General features: G+C 34.4%; 3 protein-coding genes across 3 annotated transcripts; all 3 read left to right on the top strand.

Moving 5' to 3' along the window:
* Positions 1-2184: 2184 nt before the first annotated feature.
* Positions 2185-5609, top strand: LOC109070925 (ras-related protein Rab-33A-like). The gene is made up of 2 exons (XM_019087429.2): positions 2185-2591; positions 3367-5609. Exons 1-2 carry the CDS (start codon positions 2343-2345, stop codon positions 3811-3813), a joined length of 696 nt encoding a protein of 231 aa, XP_018942974.1. The 5' UTR covers positions 2185-2342; the 3' UTR covers positions 3814-5609.
* Positions 5610-6410: 801 nt separating this feature from the next.
* On the top strand, positions 6411-11821 carry LOC109112156 (selenoprotein T2-like). The gene is made up of 6 exons (XM_042769734.1): positions 6411-6788; positions 7678-7788; positions 7865-7991; positions 8556-8643; positions 8744-8890; positions 10855-11821. The coding sequence occupies exons 1-5, from the start codon at positions 6604-6606 to the stop codon at positions 8863-8865; spliced, it is 633 nt and encodes a 210-aa protein (XP_042625668.1). The 5' UTR covers positions 6411-6603; the 3' UTR covers positions 8866-8890; positions 10855-11821.
* A 1216-nt stretch (positions 11822-13037) lies between these two features.
* Positions 13038-19025, top strand: LOC109113756 (E3 ubiquitin-protein ligase RNF4). Its single transcript, XM_042769735.1, has 8 exons — positions 13038-13146; positions 13621-13718; positions 13857-13983; positions 16552-16628; positions 16778-16790; positions 16876-16999; positions 17188-17239; positions 17853-19025. Exons 2-8 carry the CDS (start codon positions 13707-13709, stop codon positions 18000-18002), a joined length of 555 nt encoding a protein of 184 aa, XP_042625669.1. The 5' UTR covers positions 13038-13146; positions 13621-13706; the 3' UTR covers positions 18003-19025.
* The last annotated feature ends 4 nt before the right edge of the window (positions 19026-19029 follow it).

Genomic DNA, 19029 nt, shown 5'->3' with positions numbered 1-19029 from the left:
TTTTGGGTAAATCTAATAGGTAATCTTTGGTCTTTATTCAATTTATCTATATGTTAAAATGAAAATAAAAAGAGGCAATTGATATAATATTTTGTTTCATTGTAATGTAGGCTGTATACACATTTTCCTGAACTAAATAGATTTCTGTGGCTATTATTATGTTGTAGGGGAATTTACAGTTAAAACCCAAGGACCAGATATGATGAATGAAGACCAGGAGTCAGAGATGCGTTCAATTAAAGAAAAATTTACTGAAGAACATGGTTTGCAGTTTCATCAGCAGAAGTCAGCTTCAGTACTCTCGATGGAGTTCGTAGGCCGCTCCCCGTACAACTCAAAATCACCAACAATTATACTCTTGACAGAGAACTAATTGCGTCAATGCATAAGTCAGCAAAATTCTGATTGGTTCCAAAACCTAGATAAACCTTCGACAGTTTCCACATATGGACACAAGCTTGAAGCATATCTTCTGACGACTATTCTGGTGACAAGTCGCTCCAAAGACGTATATCTGATACGCTGGACATCGGCAGTTGAACGTTTGTCCTGGGACTATCTGAGCTTTTCCCTGTACAGACAAATAGTAACACGCATACGCAGAGAACTTATCAGAACTTCAAGGCTGCCTAGCCCTAGCTAGAATTTTATCAGTATGGTTTGTTACACACACACTATGAAGTCATCATCTTAGATAGTAGAAATATAGGCTTAAACAGGATTTCAATATCAAGCAGGTACATTAATATCACAGTCTGTTGTCCAATCTCTCGTGTCTCATGTAAATGGGAGGTCATCCTGACCTCTTTGACATGGCCCTGTGACCTGGGAAGGAAATAGTCTTAGCCCTTTAAAGGCTTACTGTTACACATTCCACTCTTGCATCAAAACATCTAAGTGGTTAAATACAGATCAATAACTTAATTAATAATCACACACTATATTAATGAAATAACTAATATAGAGAAGGAAGGATATGATCAGGGCGACGGCATCCACTTCATCCTCTCCTTCAATGTTTAAATGAAAACGAAAGGAGGCAGTGGTATTTGATATTCTATTTCGTCTTATTGTAAATATACAGTGAGGAAATTTGAAGTAGCCAAGGCGAGCTGACTGATGTTATCAAGTACGCTGCTATTTGCAGAATTACCGGACTTGCGTCCAAAATTTGCGTACTTTGTATTGAGAAACACGTGCAGACCTATGTCACCACACAATTTGCTTAATCTTCACGGTACTTTAGACTGAGGTGGAAACACAGAAAGCAACAGGTCTGGTGGAAAAAGTTCCCGGTACAATTGTTCCGAGTAATTTCGGTGTAAAATGCGGCATACGTGCTGCCTCATCTGCCGGATCAGCTTCCGTGTATGACAGATAACGGAAGTGAGAGAAAAGTGTTTATTACGTTTGAAATATGGATATTTTTGCTTACAAAAAATGCATGCATTCAATACAGAAGGCCTTTATTCACCGTGTGCGGCACGTTTTATTATGAATGCATGCACTTTATTTGATGACTTGTGGACTGTTCAACTGCAACACCCGCTGACTGCAATGATAGAGCTTGGAATAGCCAGGACAATTTTTAATATAACTCCGACTGGATTAGTCTGAAAGAAGAAAGTCATATACACCTAGGATGACTCGAGGGTGAGTAAAACACAGTCTAATTTTCATTTTAGGGTGAACTAACCCTTTAAGCTAGGATGACTCGAGGGTGAGTAAAACACAGTCTAATTTTCATTTTAAAATCCAAGTGAGAGATATATATATATATATATATATATATATATATATATATATATATATATATATATATATATATATATATATATATAAATAAATTCAAAGTATGAATTAATTTGTACATTTCTTCTTCTAAAACCAAACTATCTAAACTATTCTATACACATAAGATTCATGGCTATGTAGCCTACTCTTGATCGACAATTGTTAGATTTTTTTTTCTTTTGATACTCTTGTATTTCCTTTTGTTTTCACTGCAATAGCATACAAGTCAACGTTAAATACAGAATATAAATTTTTGGGTGAACTATCCCTTTAAATTTAACCAGTCCAACCATGTTGTCACAATTATTCGACACAAAGGTAAAGTACAATTTATTTTTCAACTAGTATTTTTTTTTTAAGTAACCTATTTTTAATTGCGTTAAAAGTCCTGCATCATTTGGCATACACTTGTCAGTCTATGTAAACTCCCTGCATCTGCAAAGGGAGTGGATCTGCCATCCCTTCCCCCATCACCACCACCACCACCATCATCATCATCATCATCGCCGGACCAGTGAACAACGGGCTCGGTACATCATTTCACCGTTATGGCAAATGAATTCCCAAAAAACAGAGAAGTAACTACCAACCTAACGTCATCTCTAGACCTAAGCACGTCCCTAGATCACAGTGTGCAGACGCGGATTTTTAAAATCATTGTCATCGGGGACTCAAATGTGGGCAAGACATGTTTAACCTTCCGCTTCACCGGCGGAGCCTTTCCCTGTAAGACTGAAGCCACCATCGGCGTGGATTTCAGAGAGAAAGCTGTGGAGATCGAGGGCGAGAAAATAAAGGTGGGATTTATTGTTGGGGTTGGTCTTGTCACGAAGGCCGATATCTCGTTGTATCACGACTGTATTGTGTGTTTCAGTGGAAGTGTGACAGCAGCAACACGAGGAAGCTCAATGTTTACATTCAGAGTAATCACATTAATGACTCTTTACGATCGCATGTTTCATCAAATAGACGTAGTTTCTTTCAAAATACGTGTCATAATGTCGACAGTTTAATTAAATGTTTACTTTGTCTAAGATGTTCATTACCTGGTCCAAACTGTTTATTAGCTGATTCAAACTTTCTTAATCTGGTTTTAACACAACTAACGTTTCACGTAATCTTAAATAAACTAGATTGTCCAGTACAGATTTTATGATATTGTTCTTTTCTTCTTCTTCTTTTTTTTATTATCCATACAACAAAATACAATAGATTGGTGAAAATAACATAATATGCATGTATAGATAACACAGTATTTATCTATATCTGTCTTTGTGTCTGTGGGTGTGTGTGATTTGAAATCAGTCAGCTGAGTTCATTTAACCCTTTAATATATAATTTATTAAATCACAATGGTAATGTTTCTTTATGTTTTATGAGTAAAGTTCCAAGCTATGACCCATAGTCATTTGGATTTAACCTTGAATAGTTAAAAAAGTATTTTTAAAGATGTTCAAAGTCGATTTAATTATTGTCATTCTAATCAGTATCTTTCTGATGCATCAGTTTTCTCATTTAATTTCTCTGCAACCTTGAAATTTGTTGTTTGTTTGTTTGTTTCTTCACTCACAGGTACAAGTATGGGATACTGCGGGCCAGGAGCGCTTTCGGAAGAGCATGGTGCAGCATTACTACCGCAATGTGCATGCTATCGTATTTGTATATGACGTCACAAAAATGGCCTCATTCCAGAACCTAAAGACCTGGATTCAGGAGTGTAATGGGCACGGGGTGTCATCCACGGTGCCTCGTGTTCTAGTGGGTAACAAATGTGACCTAGTTGACCAGATCCAGGTCCCTTCCAACACTGCCCTCAAGTTTGCCGATGCCCATAACATGCTACTGTTTGAAACGTCAGCCAAAGATCCCAAGGAGAGCCAGAACATTGACTCCATTTTCATGTGCCTGGCGTGTCGTCTAAAAGCCCAGAAATCCCTGATCTACAGAAACGTGGAGAGAGAAGGCTGCAGAGTGAGGCTGACACATCAGCCCAACCCTAAGAGTAACTGCCCTTGTTGAGGACCCTAAACTGTGAAATTAATCACATTAATAATTCACAATGCAAGGATGTGCCTGCAACTAATTTTAGTTATTTTATGACAGCTGCTCCATTAACTTTTTTTTTTTTGAGTGTTCTTATCTTTCATGTTCTTTTTTTTTTCCTTCAATTACATCATCACTAAAAAGGCAAATCCCACAAAACCTGTCAAGAACAGGTTCAAAGTTGTATGTCATCTCAAAATCAAAAGAAAGAAATGAGAAATTACGTTTTGCTGACAGGAAATGATGCCTTTTAGGGCGGTTTTTGCATTTGCACACTTTCCCCAGTACTGCAATGCAAATCATTACCGTAATGCAATATATATATATATATTACAGTAGTAAAGATCTAATGACAATCATCAGTTTTTAAAAACATCCAAAATCATACATTAAAAGTAAAACAGCCAAAAGCATTATTTATTTATTTATTTTTGTGTTGAAATGTGTTGAATTTCCATTAAAAAATGTCAAAGTGCAAAAAATTCTAATGGCCCTATAATATGCTTCATTTTATTAATCAAAAAATAATGCAGCCTGGACATGTTTAAACAAGATTTTATCCTTCTGATATATTTCCAATCCCTCATGCTTAATTCGGGCACACTTTACCATCTATGAAATCTTTAAAAGTCTGAAGAAACATGACATTTGTTGGATTTACAGAAATTTGTTTCTGTCACACATTTGTTTGGATTCATCCATCAGCATACAATCAAGTTCAGATATCTTTTAGTGTAATAGAGTATAACATCTCCAACATAAAGGTCTTAATGTTTTAGCCATTGGGAACTGCACATGGAACCTAAACCTTCCAGCACTGCATGAGCAGTTTAACATGAGTTTCTACAATGATAAACTAAAATGTTTGTATTGCCTTAAAACATATTCATTTGCCACTATTGCTAGTTATTTCTCATAGCCTTGTGATTAAAATATTCTAATATTTCTTCCTCACTAAGTGCATGGATACATTTGAAACCCATTCAAATTATGAAACTATTCAAACATTCTGATGATTAGCATTAAATAGTTTGTGACTCAAATGTTAATGTAATCTGATAACACTCATAAACAAACTCATGCTTATTCCCAAGCACCTTGGGAAAGAGTGTAACTAAGTTTTATGTAGCATTACAGTATTTCACCAGCTTAAGGCGGTTCTTCCAAATGCATAAACACTCAAATATATACAAAAGCAAGGTTCAAACAGGCCAGTGGTTGTTACATTTTTATTCAAAAGAACCAGAAAATAATGATTTTAACTTGACAGAGAAAGGCAGTATGAGTGTTTCTGTGGAAGGGGTTGCTGATAATATGGAAATGATGATTATGGGATGAGCGAGTGTTATTTGGTGCCCCTGTGAGTGTTTTTGTTTTGATTTAGATTTTTTTGTAACTTCTATCCTCTGCTTATTCTGTTGTTTCAGTTCTACAGGAGAAGTTACCGTTTTTTTGTGTGGTTTCAAATGCTTTCAGATTTGTAAGAATTTTCTGGTTTCAACAGTGTTAGCATTATATCTGCTGAAGAGATTGAAGCCTTATGATTTGTCTTGTTTTGAGCCCTTGTATGCTGTGTGACGTTACAGATGTATTTTTGATTTTGAGCACCAAATTAAATCTCAAATATCCCAAAGCACTGAATGTTTTATTAGCTGAGAAATGCTTTAAAACACTAACAGTTATTGGAGTTTGAGTTTTAGAGAAACAAAAGCATAGAAGCCCTTTGAACTGAATGCTGTTAATTATTATTTATGCTGAAAAGAGCATAAATAAACTATTTATACACTAAGCGTGCTGCATTTGTAAAATCCCATTTAGCAGAAATTATTCATTGATTAATTAAGGCAAGTATTAACGATACTAATATACAAAGAGTATGCAACAATAATCATCGTGCTAAATATAGAAATTTGCAATAAACAAAGAGGAGTTGAACATGGATTTTATGAATGTAGAAGGGCTAATTTTTCACTGTACTTAATATAAACCAGTGCAAGAAGACAAAATAAACCTTACCTAGAGTGCTTATGCAATCAGTTTTATGTTCACATAAATACAGGCTGTTAGACTGGTACTCATATTCATAGGCCATACATTTATACTTTAGCCAAAAGTGCCTAGGGTTCAGTTATACTCTCAGTGTCTGATGAAAATTACAAAACATTTAGTATTTATTGGATTTCAGAGGCAACATTTAAGGTATTTGCATACCTACTAAATAATGTGTTCTAGAAATCTTTTTTGAATGTCATATTTTAAAGTTAAACTCATAATAATTACATTTGCTGCCTCTAACTGCGAAGCCTCTTAATATATTCGTATTACAAGTACAAGATGCTGAAACTTATAATCATGAAAAAAAAATGAATATACAGTTTTTCTCCACATAGCTTTTTGCACAGTAATTTATGTGCTGTTAAAGGGTGGAATGTTGTAACTTTTGCCTCTTAAAAAAAAATTATACATACTTGAATTTTTATTTTATTTTTTTTACAATATATATCTGTACTAAATGTTCAATCCTCCTCCATGAATACTTGTGCTGGTGCCAAAAACCTGAAATGTGTTGCTGCCACACGTCACCAGTAGATCTCGCTGTTTTCCACGTTCTCCATCGTGACTCAGCGTGGGAGACTTTTATTTTGAAACATATTTGGTCACTTTACCCTGTTTCATTTGGTTCGTGTTTAGTTTTACTAGTTCTGCGGCGGCGGCGGTAGGAGCGGGATTGTGAGTGCGGTTCTGTCACCGTGGACGGGGCTGGAGATGGCGGAGTACAGTCAGACGGGTATATTAACGGCCCTGCTGCTGTTTACTGTGGTAACCGTGAGGGATATTTATGTGGGCCGCAGCAGCATGACTCAACAGGACAGCACTGGACCCGACCTGCACACACAGAGACAGAACAAACACACATTCTACACGGGTCCGGTTCTCAAGTTCCAGTACTGGTGAGAAACTCCACAGACGCTGATGTTATTCAGTGGTTTTACTGTCTGTTTAAAGCCCACATGGGATGCTAAGCTAATACGGCTAACGTAGCATGCCTGAATGTGTTAAAATAATACATATTATAATATTTATGTTGATACACTAAAAATAAAAATGACTATATCTTGGAAAATAAAATTATTCGCATTATAAGTGGAATTAATTGAAATAAATGTAGCTTTTTTTTTTTTTTTTTTTTTTAGTTGGATGTATGTAAAAGCGCCCCAATTTAACGTTTCCTCAACTGACCTCGTTAATGTATTCGTAAGACACCTTTTTTTCCAACACATTATTTTTTGTATGTACGTAATTAAAATCTTTGCTGCGAAAATAGCTCAGGATATCTTGCATTCATGTATCTAAAGTTAATTGAAATGTGTTGAATTGAGCGGATCATTGTACGTTAAATCTGCTTAAAGCTCGAATGAGATTACACTGCTCTGTAAGAACACGACATACCGAAGACAATAGTCCAGAGAGACTTATTAGACTTAGACTGAATATTTAAAATCTTTATTTTCTGAATTAATAGATCTAGATCTGGTGTTTAATGTGAGTTGAGAATGGTTATAAATAATTTTTATAGCATTTTTTTTTTCTCAGATGTAGTACATATTACTAAGTAAGCATTTTAATCAATACGATGCTAGTGACTTATAACCTAGTTCAAGCAATTGTAAATAAAAAATAATAAGAAGAAATAAGAAAATAAATAACCATGCGTGGATATAGTATGCTTTTATAAAGTAGGGTGAGTTTTCATGTCATATGGGCTTGTTTGTGGATGTCATATCAATGACTATTTCTAAAATGATTTATCACTGTCATTAACTGTGTGTTTGTTTTCAGTATATCCTGAGGGTACAGTAAGGTGTTCCAGGAGTACTCCCGGTCCATCAGCCAGCTGTACCCGGACATCCGAATAGAGGGAGAGAATTACCCTCCCAAACCCATCAACAAGTGAGTGTGTTTTTCCAGATGTTATGGAATTGGCCCTCTGTCCTGTCTTTAACTTGTCATGTGTCTTCCTCTGCAGATACATTGGAAATTTCATCTCCTACTTCAAACTGCTTGCCATCGCCTTGATTGTGACTGGACAAAATCCTTTCCAAATGTTTGGAATGAACACTCCAAGAATATGGTCATGGGGACAGGAGAATAAGGTAATGTTGGTGTAAGAAGTGCTTGGACTCTAACCTGATTTTATAATGGAGATTAGGCTTAAGATAAACTTACACTGTGACTGTCACACAAATCCTGTTTTGAGGAATGAGCAGCATTTCAGAGCCATAACCGCGTCACTGAGTGTGAAGGGCATGCCTGGAATTGGTGGAATGTGTATAAAGATGTTAAATCAACATTGACTGTATTTGCAATTTTAAAGGAGACCGCAGTTGTGATTAAATTGAAGGAGCATCAGATTTTTTTTCTTCTGTATCAAAACAGACTCTCAAAAAGAGAAAAATACAGGTTTTGGATTTGGTTCAGTCCATCGGTTGATGTAAGAAAGATACAGGTTTTAAAACTAGAGAGAAGTCTAAACTCAATCTTGAATGTCATATATATATATATATATATATATATATATATAATATATATATATATATATATATATATATATATATATATATATATATATATATATACTTTTTTTTTTTACACTGTCTGCATGTTGTTTTTAATAACTTGGAAGAACATTTCTTACATTTGATGGGTTTGTTTTGCAGATATTCTCCTGCCTCATGGCATTCTTCCTTAGTAACATGTTGGAAACCCATTTCCTCTCGACAGGAGCTTTTGAGATTTCATTGAATGGTAATGTAATTTGGATGACCACTACAGTTGGGGGAGAAAATGAAAGTATGTGAAAAATGTATGTATGTCAAAGAAGCATCACTATTTCTCTCTGTTTTAGATGTACCAGTTTGGTCCAAGTTGCAATCAGGATATGTGCCCAGCATTCAGGAGCTTTTCCAGGTCTTGGATAACCACCTTAAGATGAATCAGGTCGACAAGATGAACTTTCCCTCACCGTAGTGATGTTGTTTTTGCCAAGAGACAGGTGAGTGGTAAAACCTGTACAATGATGTCAGCATGTATGTCACAGCATGTACCAACATAGCAGGTGTTTAACAATAACTTTGTTGTTGTTTTCAGGACAGATTTGTCCCTAGGCTTAGAGGTTATTTGCAAATTTTGGTTCTGTTGCTAAAATAATTTTTCAGTGTGGAATTTACAATACTGTTCAAAAGTTGGGGTTGGTAAGATTTTAAAAGTTTTTGAAATAATTCTATCAGGCTTACCTAAACTGCATTATCATTTGACTGAAAATGCTATAAAAATATTAAAATTGGGAAATACTAGTACAATTTAAAATAAGTTTTCCATATTATTCCAGTCCTCAGTGTCACATGATCCTTCAGAAATCATGCTGATTTGGTGCCCAGTAAACATTTCTTATTATCCATGTTAAATACTAAAAAAAAAAAAAAAAAATTGTGCTGCTTTATATTTTTTGGAAACTGTAATTATTTTTTTTCTTCATTATTCTTTGAATATAAATTCTAAAGAACAGCATTTATTTGAAGTAGATTTTTTCTTTAGGTATTATAAGAGTTTTTACCCTTACTAATGATAAATGTATTGCATCCTTACTGAACAAAAGCATTATTTTTTTTATTTTTTCATATTCTATATAATCTCACTGACCTCAAACTTTTGACACAATAACATGCATTAAGGAATAGTTCACCTAAAATTCTGTAAATTCTGGAATTTACTCACCCTCAAGTTGTTCCAACAGTTATAAAGTTCTTTCTTTTGTTGTACGCAAAAGAAGTTATATTGAAGAATGTGGGTAACCAAACCTCATAGTATATATATCTCTTTCATACTATGGAAGTCAGTGGAGACCAGCAACTGTTTGGCTGCTAAATAATGACAGAATTTCTCTCTTTTTTGGACAAAATAGATCCTTTTAACAAAATAGATAGGGTTAATTTTCATTTCATGCCAACTTTAAGAATCATGAAAAGTTTAGCATAGTTCAGGTTCTTTTTAATATGGACATCACTGAAATTAATAGTTATTTGCTGTTTAGTAATTAAGAACACTGACTGATTCAGTGAATTCATTCATTTGAAGACTGGTTCAGTTCAGAAACTCATTCCAGAGTCTCAAGGAAATAATTAGTTCACAGTAATTTGCTTTTAAGTTGGAATAAACAGTGTTTTTTAAATTAAAGATACATTTTCTTGCTGTTATTTTGCTGTATACTGCCTTTTTATGTCCTTGCATTCAATTCAGACAGCAAAATCTCATTCACGGCTCAAATATTTTTTTTTTATTTTACCATGGCCTTGGTGATTCAGCAATGACAGCATAGAAAAGAAATGTGAGAAGAACTGTCTTTTGCAAAAAACTTATTCCTTTCAAGGAAAACAATAAACAGTCTAAATGCTAGAGTCTTGTGTCTCCAATGTATGTACTTCAGTAGGGCTGCACAATTATGACAAAAATCATAATTGTTGATTATTCCCTTGAAATTGTAATTCCAATTATCACAATTTACATTGAATGATACACTGTATGTATATATATATGTAAATATATATATATATATATATATATATATATATATATATATATATATATATATATATATATATATATATATATATATATATATATATAGATATATATATATACTGTATATATGTTTAATGTTATACTAAAATTAGAACAATGGAAGAAACTCTTAAGATAACCTGTAGAAAGAAAAAACACATCTTAATCACGCAGAATAAAGTTTTTTTTTTTTTTTTTTTTTTTTTTTTTTTTTGTAATTGCTCATTTTAATGATTATGTAATTTTGGCATTAGTACTTGTAATCACAATTAGAAATTCAATTAATTGGGAAGTCCTATACTATTTTAAAAATAGCTTTTTTCAAACTACAATGCCGTGTCGAACAACATGTGTAATTCAACACAACAGCAGCATTAAGTGTCCTAATGTCCTCTGCAGGTCTCCGGAGCTGTTTCTCTGGTCAGTGGGACTGTGGACTGTGGCATAATGAAGGCCTGCACTGCAAACAGCATGCTGTTAGTACAGGCTCGATGCTCTGCCACCACACACACTCTTTCTGCCCAGCGACACGCACCTTTGGATCGACTACATCTCTTCAGAGCATTAAACGTGTATTCATAGTGTGAGAGTCATGTGTGAGCTAAAGGCACTACAATACATTTTTATGCTGAAGCCTTTTTATTTTTGTTTCTGGTCAGGGTTCTGTTTGTAACAAGTGCTTTCAGCTGAAATTGAATGGAATGCTCCATCTTTCTCAAGGGCAACTGTGATGTTTTCTTAACGTAGATGTCTTTAAATGACCTTTAACATGATTATTTGTTTGCACTGGTCTAGACTGTACTGTACTCGGGTATTTGACTTTTTTTAATTAGTGGGATTGTCTGCGTACTGCAGAAACATGCAGGTTTGTTAGAGTGAGCTAGATTAATTTTTATTTTTAAAATGCTTGAAATTGTAAAATTTTTTGTCCTGTTTGTCAAAGGTTTGCTGGTTAGATTCAAAAGTACAGCATGTGCTTGTGGAGGGAATTAAGGACAGATCTTCCTCTCTTCTGCTTAAACTTTTAACCATATACATTAGCACTGCCAGAGTAATCTGTGAAATCAGCGTAACTCTTCAGATCACTGCAGTCGTCTTGATGGTGTGATTGAGAGTGTTGAATATCTGAAGACCATATATGAATGGTATTTCCAAAGATTCACGCTATTTTTCCAGCTCTCCATATAGATGTGATGGTAAGCAATGTACCCCTTACATTTTAATGTACCTCTCTGTGAATTTGTAACAAAAGTGATACTAATAGTAGGCATCAAGTTGTATCGAGGGAAAAAAAGTACTCTTATTTCACAGTGATGTAAAATAAAGATCAAAATATAAAAATAAAATGTTGTGATTGTGAATTGTTCCTAATCTCTTTTCATGTCATTGAAATTAACAACAACAAGATTGTTTGTGTGTGTGTGAGAGAGAGAGTGATTGTACTCCACTCTTAAATCCTTCTCAGGTTTTGTAGTCTATTGTGATAGTTGTGCATGGGTTGCCGGTTTATCCTGAGCAGTCTACTGTTTATTTTATTATTTTAGGACTGTTTACTGATTCTATAAGTGGTATGTTAGCACAACTGTATAATGATAATGAACCATAGGGTAAATTATCTACCATACCCAAAGCTAATCTTGGAATAGTTAACATAAGCGTCATAATCATTCATCATGTCTTGAGTATCTAAACTTAAAAAGCAAAATTGGAGGAATGCACATACAGTTCTTTGCTAAAAATAAAATATGTTAGTCTGGTTTAAGTTGGTCTTTAAGGTTTTGTGTGTTTGTGCTAAAAACTGGACATTCATGTACAACTGTACTTCACAATTGTCTGAGAAAAAAAAAGTGTAGCTGAGAAAAATGCATATATTAACTTGTTTTGAAGACATCTTTCAGCTTTGAATTGGGCTGTTGTCTGATTTCATGGCATGACATCAGGCCCATATAAGTGGGCTATTATTTGTGAAAGAGGACTACAGAATACTGTATATAGTATAGTGTCTCTGCTTTGTTCTACCGTTCACATTTTCCCTAATATTACTGATGTCATCCAACAACTAACTTTGTGCGTAGGACCTACAACCTAGAATTTAAAAGGCATAGTTTCTGTGAAAAATTAATATTAGAAATATGTCTGAAATATTGTTTGGAAAGTTATTGGATTAAGGTACTTTCCCCCCCTACTCATAGTACCGTACTGTTAGATGCATTTATAATACAGTATTTTAATCATTTGTTATTGTATCTATTAAATCCTATTTGACAATTATTAATTAATTATATTTAAAAAATATTCTGTTTTCCTCATAGCTGGTAGCTATTACATAATAAATAGATACAGAATCCTTTTTTATTATTTATTCGTGATATTGCAATATTATATATATTTATATCACATGAAATTGAATTTAAAGACAGATTATATTATATAAATTTTTTTAATAGTCCTATTATACTATATCGTTATTTTCCTCCATTTTCTGTCGATGTTTGATGCTTGTTTTTATATTGTGATGTGATGGTGATTTATGAAAACACAGACTTAACATACGGACGTACATACATACAGTCCCACAGGTGGCGCTGTGTTCAGAATAGTGTGTCTTATTCTACTGTATTTGCGCTGTGGCTCTGAGAGGCTGACTGTTGGACACTTGTACAGTCTATGGTTGGACAGTGCTGACTCTGAGTATGTTACCGGTTATTCTTTAAAACTGACGATAATGTTGATTTAATACGTAACGATTTAATATTAAATGTTGTTCACTAATGTATTAAATAATAATTTAATACAACGGAAGTTTCTAGGGCACTAAGAATCAAGCTAACTGTTAGCTAGGATGAACAGATCCTGTTAGCGAATTAGCTGCCATTTAAAAACCTTTGACAGGTTCTTTAATGAATTCTTATTCAGTATTTATTATTGTTAAATAACAAAACGCGCTCAAGTGCTGGTTTTCTAGGAATGTCAACCGTTAAAAAGTCTAGTTGGCTAAATGCTGAGCTGTTTAGCTCGCTCATTTATTTTGTTAGTGTTTTTAACTTGAGAATATAGCTACAAATTATTTAAAACGAAACAACACGGTTATATTTAAATTGAAAACTTATTTCAATACAGTTTGTGTCTTGTCTATGACTATATGACTAATCTGTGTTTTAACAGTTATTATAAGTATAGAGGAATTGTATGGTGGCTAAGTAATATTTGAAGGCATATTGGTGGCTTCTCGGTGATCAACACAAGTCAACATGAGTACTGCTGTGAGTATGAATGGCCACGTGACCAGTCACGTGATTAGTTCTGATTACATTTAAACTATTGCAGCTTGTATTGCAGTTTCCTTGCTGCTAAACAATAACAGTAATACTATAGTAAGCACTTGTGTCTCCTGTTTTTAGACACAGAGGAAAAGACGAACATCATCTGCTACATGTTCCCGCCGTGGAAACAGCAAGAGGAACCGGACCCAGATGTCTCAAACAGCGATGGAGACCATTGATGTGCTGGAAAGTGACCGAACTCGCAGTGAGTTTGATACTTTTGTTTTACCAGATGTTTCCTTTACCTCTGATTGATGAGATAAGATCAAATGATTTCACAACCTGCAGTGGTTTTGTGTTAAGAAAAGCAATATCAGGTTAATGCAAATCTGTGAACAATGCACAAGCAATTGGTAAGCAATGGACATCACACTTTGCAGGAGGCATGGGCAACATTCAGAATTTAGATTTATGAGCTGAAATTTGTATCCATAGAACCCTGTTTAGAGTGCAGCAGTCATGTTCCAGAATTAGAAATCTCATTAATTTTCTTAACAGCAAAATTGATGACAAGCTGTGAGCCACAAGGTTAATCGATCAGGGTTTCTGCTGGTTTTAAAAAGGTCTTAAAGGGGTCATGAACTGAGAAATCAAACTTCGCTTGATCTTTTGACATATAACGAGTCAGTGTATTATAAAAACATCCTGTAAGTCTCAAAACTTTGTTGTTAGTTTAAAAACAGCTTTTACTGAAACCAGGGTCAGAAAACGAATCATTTTGGAATGTGCCACTTTATGATGTAATAGTGTGGCAAATTGTTGCGTCATGTCGCAAATCAATTTCTCTTTCAGGTCAGAAGCTATAGAGCGGAACATCAGTTTACTGTCGGGGATTTGTTGTCAATCCATGCCGCATCCAGTGTAGACAGAATTCTGTTGTCTAGTCTCGTTGTGCCGCTTGCGTCCGGTGTGTAAACAGGGGGAAAATTAGCTCCAGATTGTGTCAGTGAAACTTTGTTTGTTTGTTTGCTTTACTTTGCTAAGGATTCATTTTTAAACAAGACCGTATGATGCAGGCTTTTCGGAGAGACTGAAAGTAAAAGATGAGGCAGGGCTGAGTCTGATCCAACAGTAATGTCGCAAACCAGAAGTGTAAACGTTACATTGTCTGTTCCAAAATGTTTGATATGTACTGGGTATTTATACATTTTAACCCCAAATGACCCATGTTGTTTTTGTAGTACGTCACAGCAGCATCCATTTGTTATTTTAATAAGCGAAACTGTTAGCCAATCACAGCAGTGGGCGTTTACTTGCAAGTCTTGAAAGTTCCCTGCCTATAAAAACAGTCTGTTCTGCAGAGAGCCTCAAAAACAGGATGGAAAATAGCCTATTACTTCTAAATTATGATGTTTTTTGATGTAAAATCACACTAATATTATGTTTACCTCAGAGAACATTATAAAATAATTAAAAAAATGCAGTCTTCATGAGGTTATGGCATGAAATGTTGAATATCTATGGCATGAAAAAAAAAAAGAATATCTTCCTCCAGTTCCTCAGGTCTTGTTTTCCAGTATTAATATCTAAATGTCCTTAAATCAACATACATGTACTGGAGATGCAAAATGTAAATATGAAGTGTTGTGTTCTGAACAAAATTGAGTTCATGTTAAAAACAAGAACAAATATCTGTCAATGGGCAAGGGAAACCTGTTTTTCCTTTGAATTAAGTTTTTATTTTTCTGACCCTATTGGCAAAATAATAATAATAATAATTTTTATATAAATATTTTTAAATCATAGGCCAGTTCATTATCATTTTTTTTATTACATGCTCATAAAAACAAGATATCCTCTGTAATTTTGCTTCTCAAGTAAAGATATCTTGATTTAAGAATCTTTAGACATTTGTACTGGAAAACAAGAAAAATACTCATGAAGAACAACATTTTTTTTTTTTTTTTTTTTTTTTTTTGCCGTGTGATCAGAAGGTATAGTAAGTTATTTCTGTATTCTAGTGTTTGAAAACAAAGCTATTTATTTATGTAAAATGAATAAGAAAAAAGAAATGAAGATCTGTTAGAAGTTGTATTTTCATTCTGCTTATACAACTCATTATTTGCTTCCTAGACATTTGCATATAGAGAACAGTTGCCTTCAGTTTATTTGTTAAATTGTCCTTGCTTGGCCTCTGAAAGGTCTTTTTAAAAAGTGTTGAATTTACCTTCATAAAACCTGTTTATGATTTTTAAATCAGTTGATTGTGTTTTGTAATGCTTTGTGTAGTTATTTTCCTCCTTAAAGCTAAGTTCAGCTTTGTATTATCGTCTTTTTGTCTGATTTTCAAATACTTTTTGCTTCAAATCAAAGTCTGTAATGTTGTGGTTCACCTCATAGCCGACTGGTTTGGTTCATGGCTTATAACCCTTTATCAAAGTCTTTGTACAAATCATTGTTGGAAAAATGAATGTAAAATATACTTCTGGAATCAGCAGTGTGTGGGAACTGTTGCACTATTGATGATGATTGACAGAAATAGGAAATTACAGTACTGAAATTTACAAAACCGAGGAATTGCTTTAGTCCAACACACATTTCGCAACAAGTGACATCACAATTTTTTTTTTTACCAATTATGTATTTTATTCCATGATCTGTCCAATCAGATAAGTCGGGAAATCATATTTCATAATTCTAATCTAATATAATATTTTTGGAAATACTCTGCGTGTTGCGATAACATTCTGTATCCCTTTTCAGACTTCTGTTGGAACTGAACTGGAATTTAAAAGAAATGCTAACGTTTCTCTTTCGTGCTGTCTTGTCAAAGGTGAAGATGTGGTTGATTTAACATGTGAAGGCTCTGAACCTGCGGTTGTTGACCTCACCAATAATGATTCTATTGTGGTGAGTCTTAAAACTTGTGTTGAATCTTTGTACTATAGTAAAGATTTGAATGAAGCCTGTGCTTTCCATTCTTGGATTGTGTTGATATTATTTTTAATGAATTCTGTCTTTTCTGTCTTGCTGTTCTCTCATCGTCCCATGGGATAAAGGTTGTGGAAGATGGTAATGTATCATTCTATTTATCATAAATGTCATAACTGTCTCTTTGTCTTACTAAACTGCAGTTACGTTCATGTTTGTGTTGCAGGTTTGCAAAGCAGACGCGGACAGGGCACAGAGAGTTATGTACTGAGCAGTGATGAAGAGGAAGAGTCCAGTCTTAGACTCAGCCCAGGCTTACTCTCCTCTCTGCAAGCCAGCTCGAGGGCCAGGTACACACACTCATCCATCATCACAAAGATTAGAATGGTCTAGAAATAAATGAATGTAGTCTTCATCCTTGTATGCAAATTGTTGATGCAGCTTTGTGAATTTTTACATTTGAAAGTTAATATGCTCTATAATATTTACACCCAGTCAGGATGATTTGAATTGTTTTGTGGTGTTCTGCTGTCCGTAGGTCTACGCCAGGTGCTGTTAGCTGTCCTGTTTGCATGGATGCTTATTCAGAGGTAAGTGGTTTTATATATGTGCAACTAATCACATTTATACAGTTAGTTCACACCAAAATGAACTTTGTCATCATTTACTCACCCTCATGCCATTCTAAACCCTTAATACTAAACTTTTTGAAGCATCTAAGTTTTGTTTGAATGCACTTTGGAGGGACACAAATCTCTCAGAATTTATTACAAATATCTTCATTTGTGTTTCGAAGATGAACAAAAGTCTTATGGTTTTGGAGCGACATGAGGGGGTGTAAATGATGACAATGTTCATTTTAGGGTGCACTATCCATTTAAATCAACCCTAAATAAACATTCTGTCATTTTATATTCACACTCATGTTAAAACACTTTTTTGGTGGAACACAATAAGAGACTTTTAAAAGAATGATAATGCTGCTCTTTCTCATGACATGAAAATAAATGATGAACATGGGCTTTAAAGTTCCTTAAAGGATGGAAAGTGCAAAGAAATGTTGAAATGTCAGTGAGTGAATGATGAACCATTTTGATTTTGGATTGAAGTTAACTATTTAATTGAACTAATTATTTATTTTAGTCTATAATGTAATGTGTTTGTCTGGTTAATTGAAATGTCTGGCTTTGGTCCCATTTTCAGATCATTGACAGTGGTCGGCTCATGGTCTCCACAAAGTGCGGCCACCTTTTCTGCAGTCAGTGCATCCGCGACTCTCTCAGCAGAGCTCACAGCTGCCCTACATGTAGAAAGAAACTCACACACAAACAGTATCACCCAATATATATCTAATAGGAAAAACTTCTCACAAAGTGGCAGTACACTCTCATGAAACAATTTGACCGCTCCATATTTTCACTGGCTGTTTCATATTTCACACATCAGTGATATTTGGCATTATTTTAACTTGCGGGATTCTGTTGGAACTAAAGGGGCACTTGGTCCAGGATTAAGCATTTTTTAAATTGTGAATGTATAAATATATACACACTGTTTGAAGTGAAGGAGTTTTGGGAATATGAGTAGCCTGGGTTTAAAGTCTTTGCTGCTATATTAGTATTTTTATTTTATTTTTGTCAACTGTCCAGCTTGTAGTATTGAATAATGTCATTAGGGTCCAGTTCAAATTAAAAAATTAATGACGAACTGTCACAAGTAGGATCTTGTAATGTTTAGTTTAGTCTTGAACAAAATAGGTCCCTACTGTGATGGTCTCTATTCTTGTTTAGTGAAATGTGTGAGCCTGTTATGATAGTTTGGGGTGCATTGCCTTCATCTGGTGGACAACTTTTAGGTCGCCCTCCCCTTGTACCTGCTCTTATTTGTTTGAATAGCCTTAGTACCAGCCTTGTTAGCTTTAACTGTCGCTCAAAGTTAACTTGTTTTCATTCATTGTCTGTTTATTTGAATGGAATCAATATTAAGATTCTTATTTTGTCATTAAGCAAATTGTTGCACTAGTTTTTGAGGAAACAATGGATGCTGACTATGTAAATGCGCTTTTGTCTCAGAAGCACTTTTAAAGACCTCTTCAACTGATCTTTTGGTCAGAGAAGTGAATGGTAAATACTTCTTGACTGATTAGCAGAGGGTGACTGGAGGACTAAAGCTAACAAGGCTTGTTTGCCAACTATACATGTTAAATGTTAATATTTGTATATACTTTAATGTATAAAGGACCTGTAAGTTAAAAGACCATAACCTTTATTTCAATAAACATTTGGATCACTGATTGATTACTTTATTTCATGGGATTTAAGATGTTTTGAAAAGTACTGAATTTCCTAATAAACTGTGCAGAGAGACTTCATCAAACACA

Source organism: Cyprinus carpio, chromosome A14 (genome assembly GCF_018340385.1).
Source record: "Cyprinus carpio isolate SPL01 chromosome A14, ASM1834038v1, whole genome shotgun sequence".
Taxonomy (NCBI): domain Eukaryota; kingdom Metazoa; phylum Chordata; class Actinopteri; order Cypriniformes; family Cyprinidae; genus Cyprinus; species Cyprinus carpio.
Note: the sequence above shows the minus strand (reverse complement) of the source record. Positions and strands in the feature narration are given on the sequence as shown.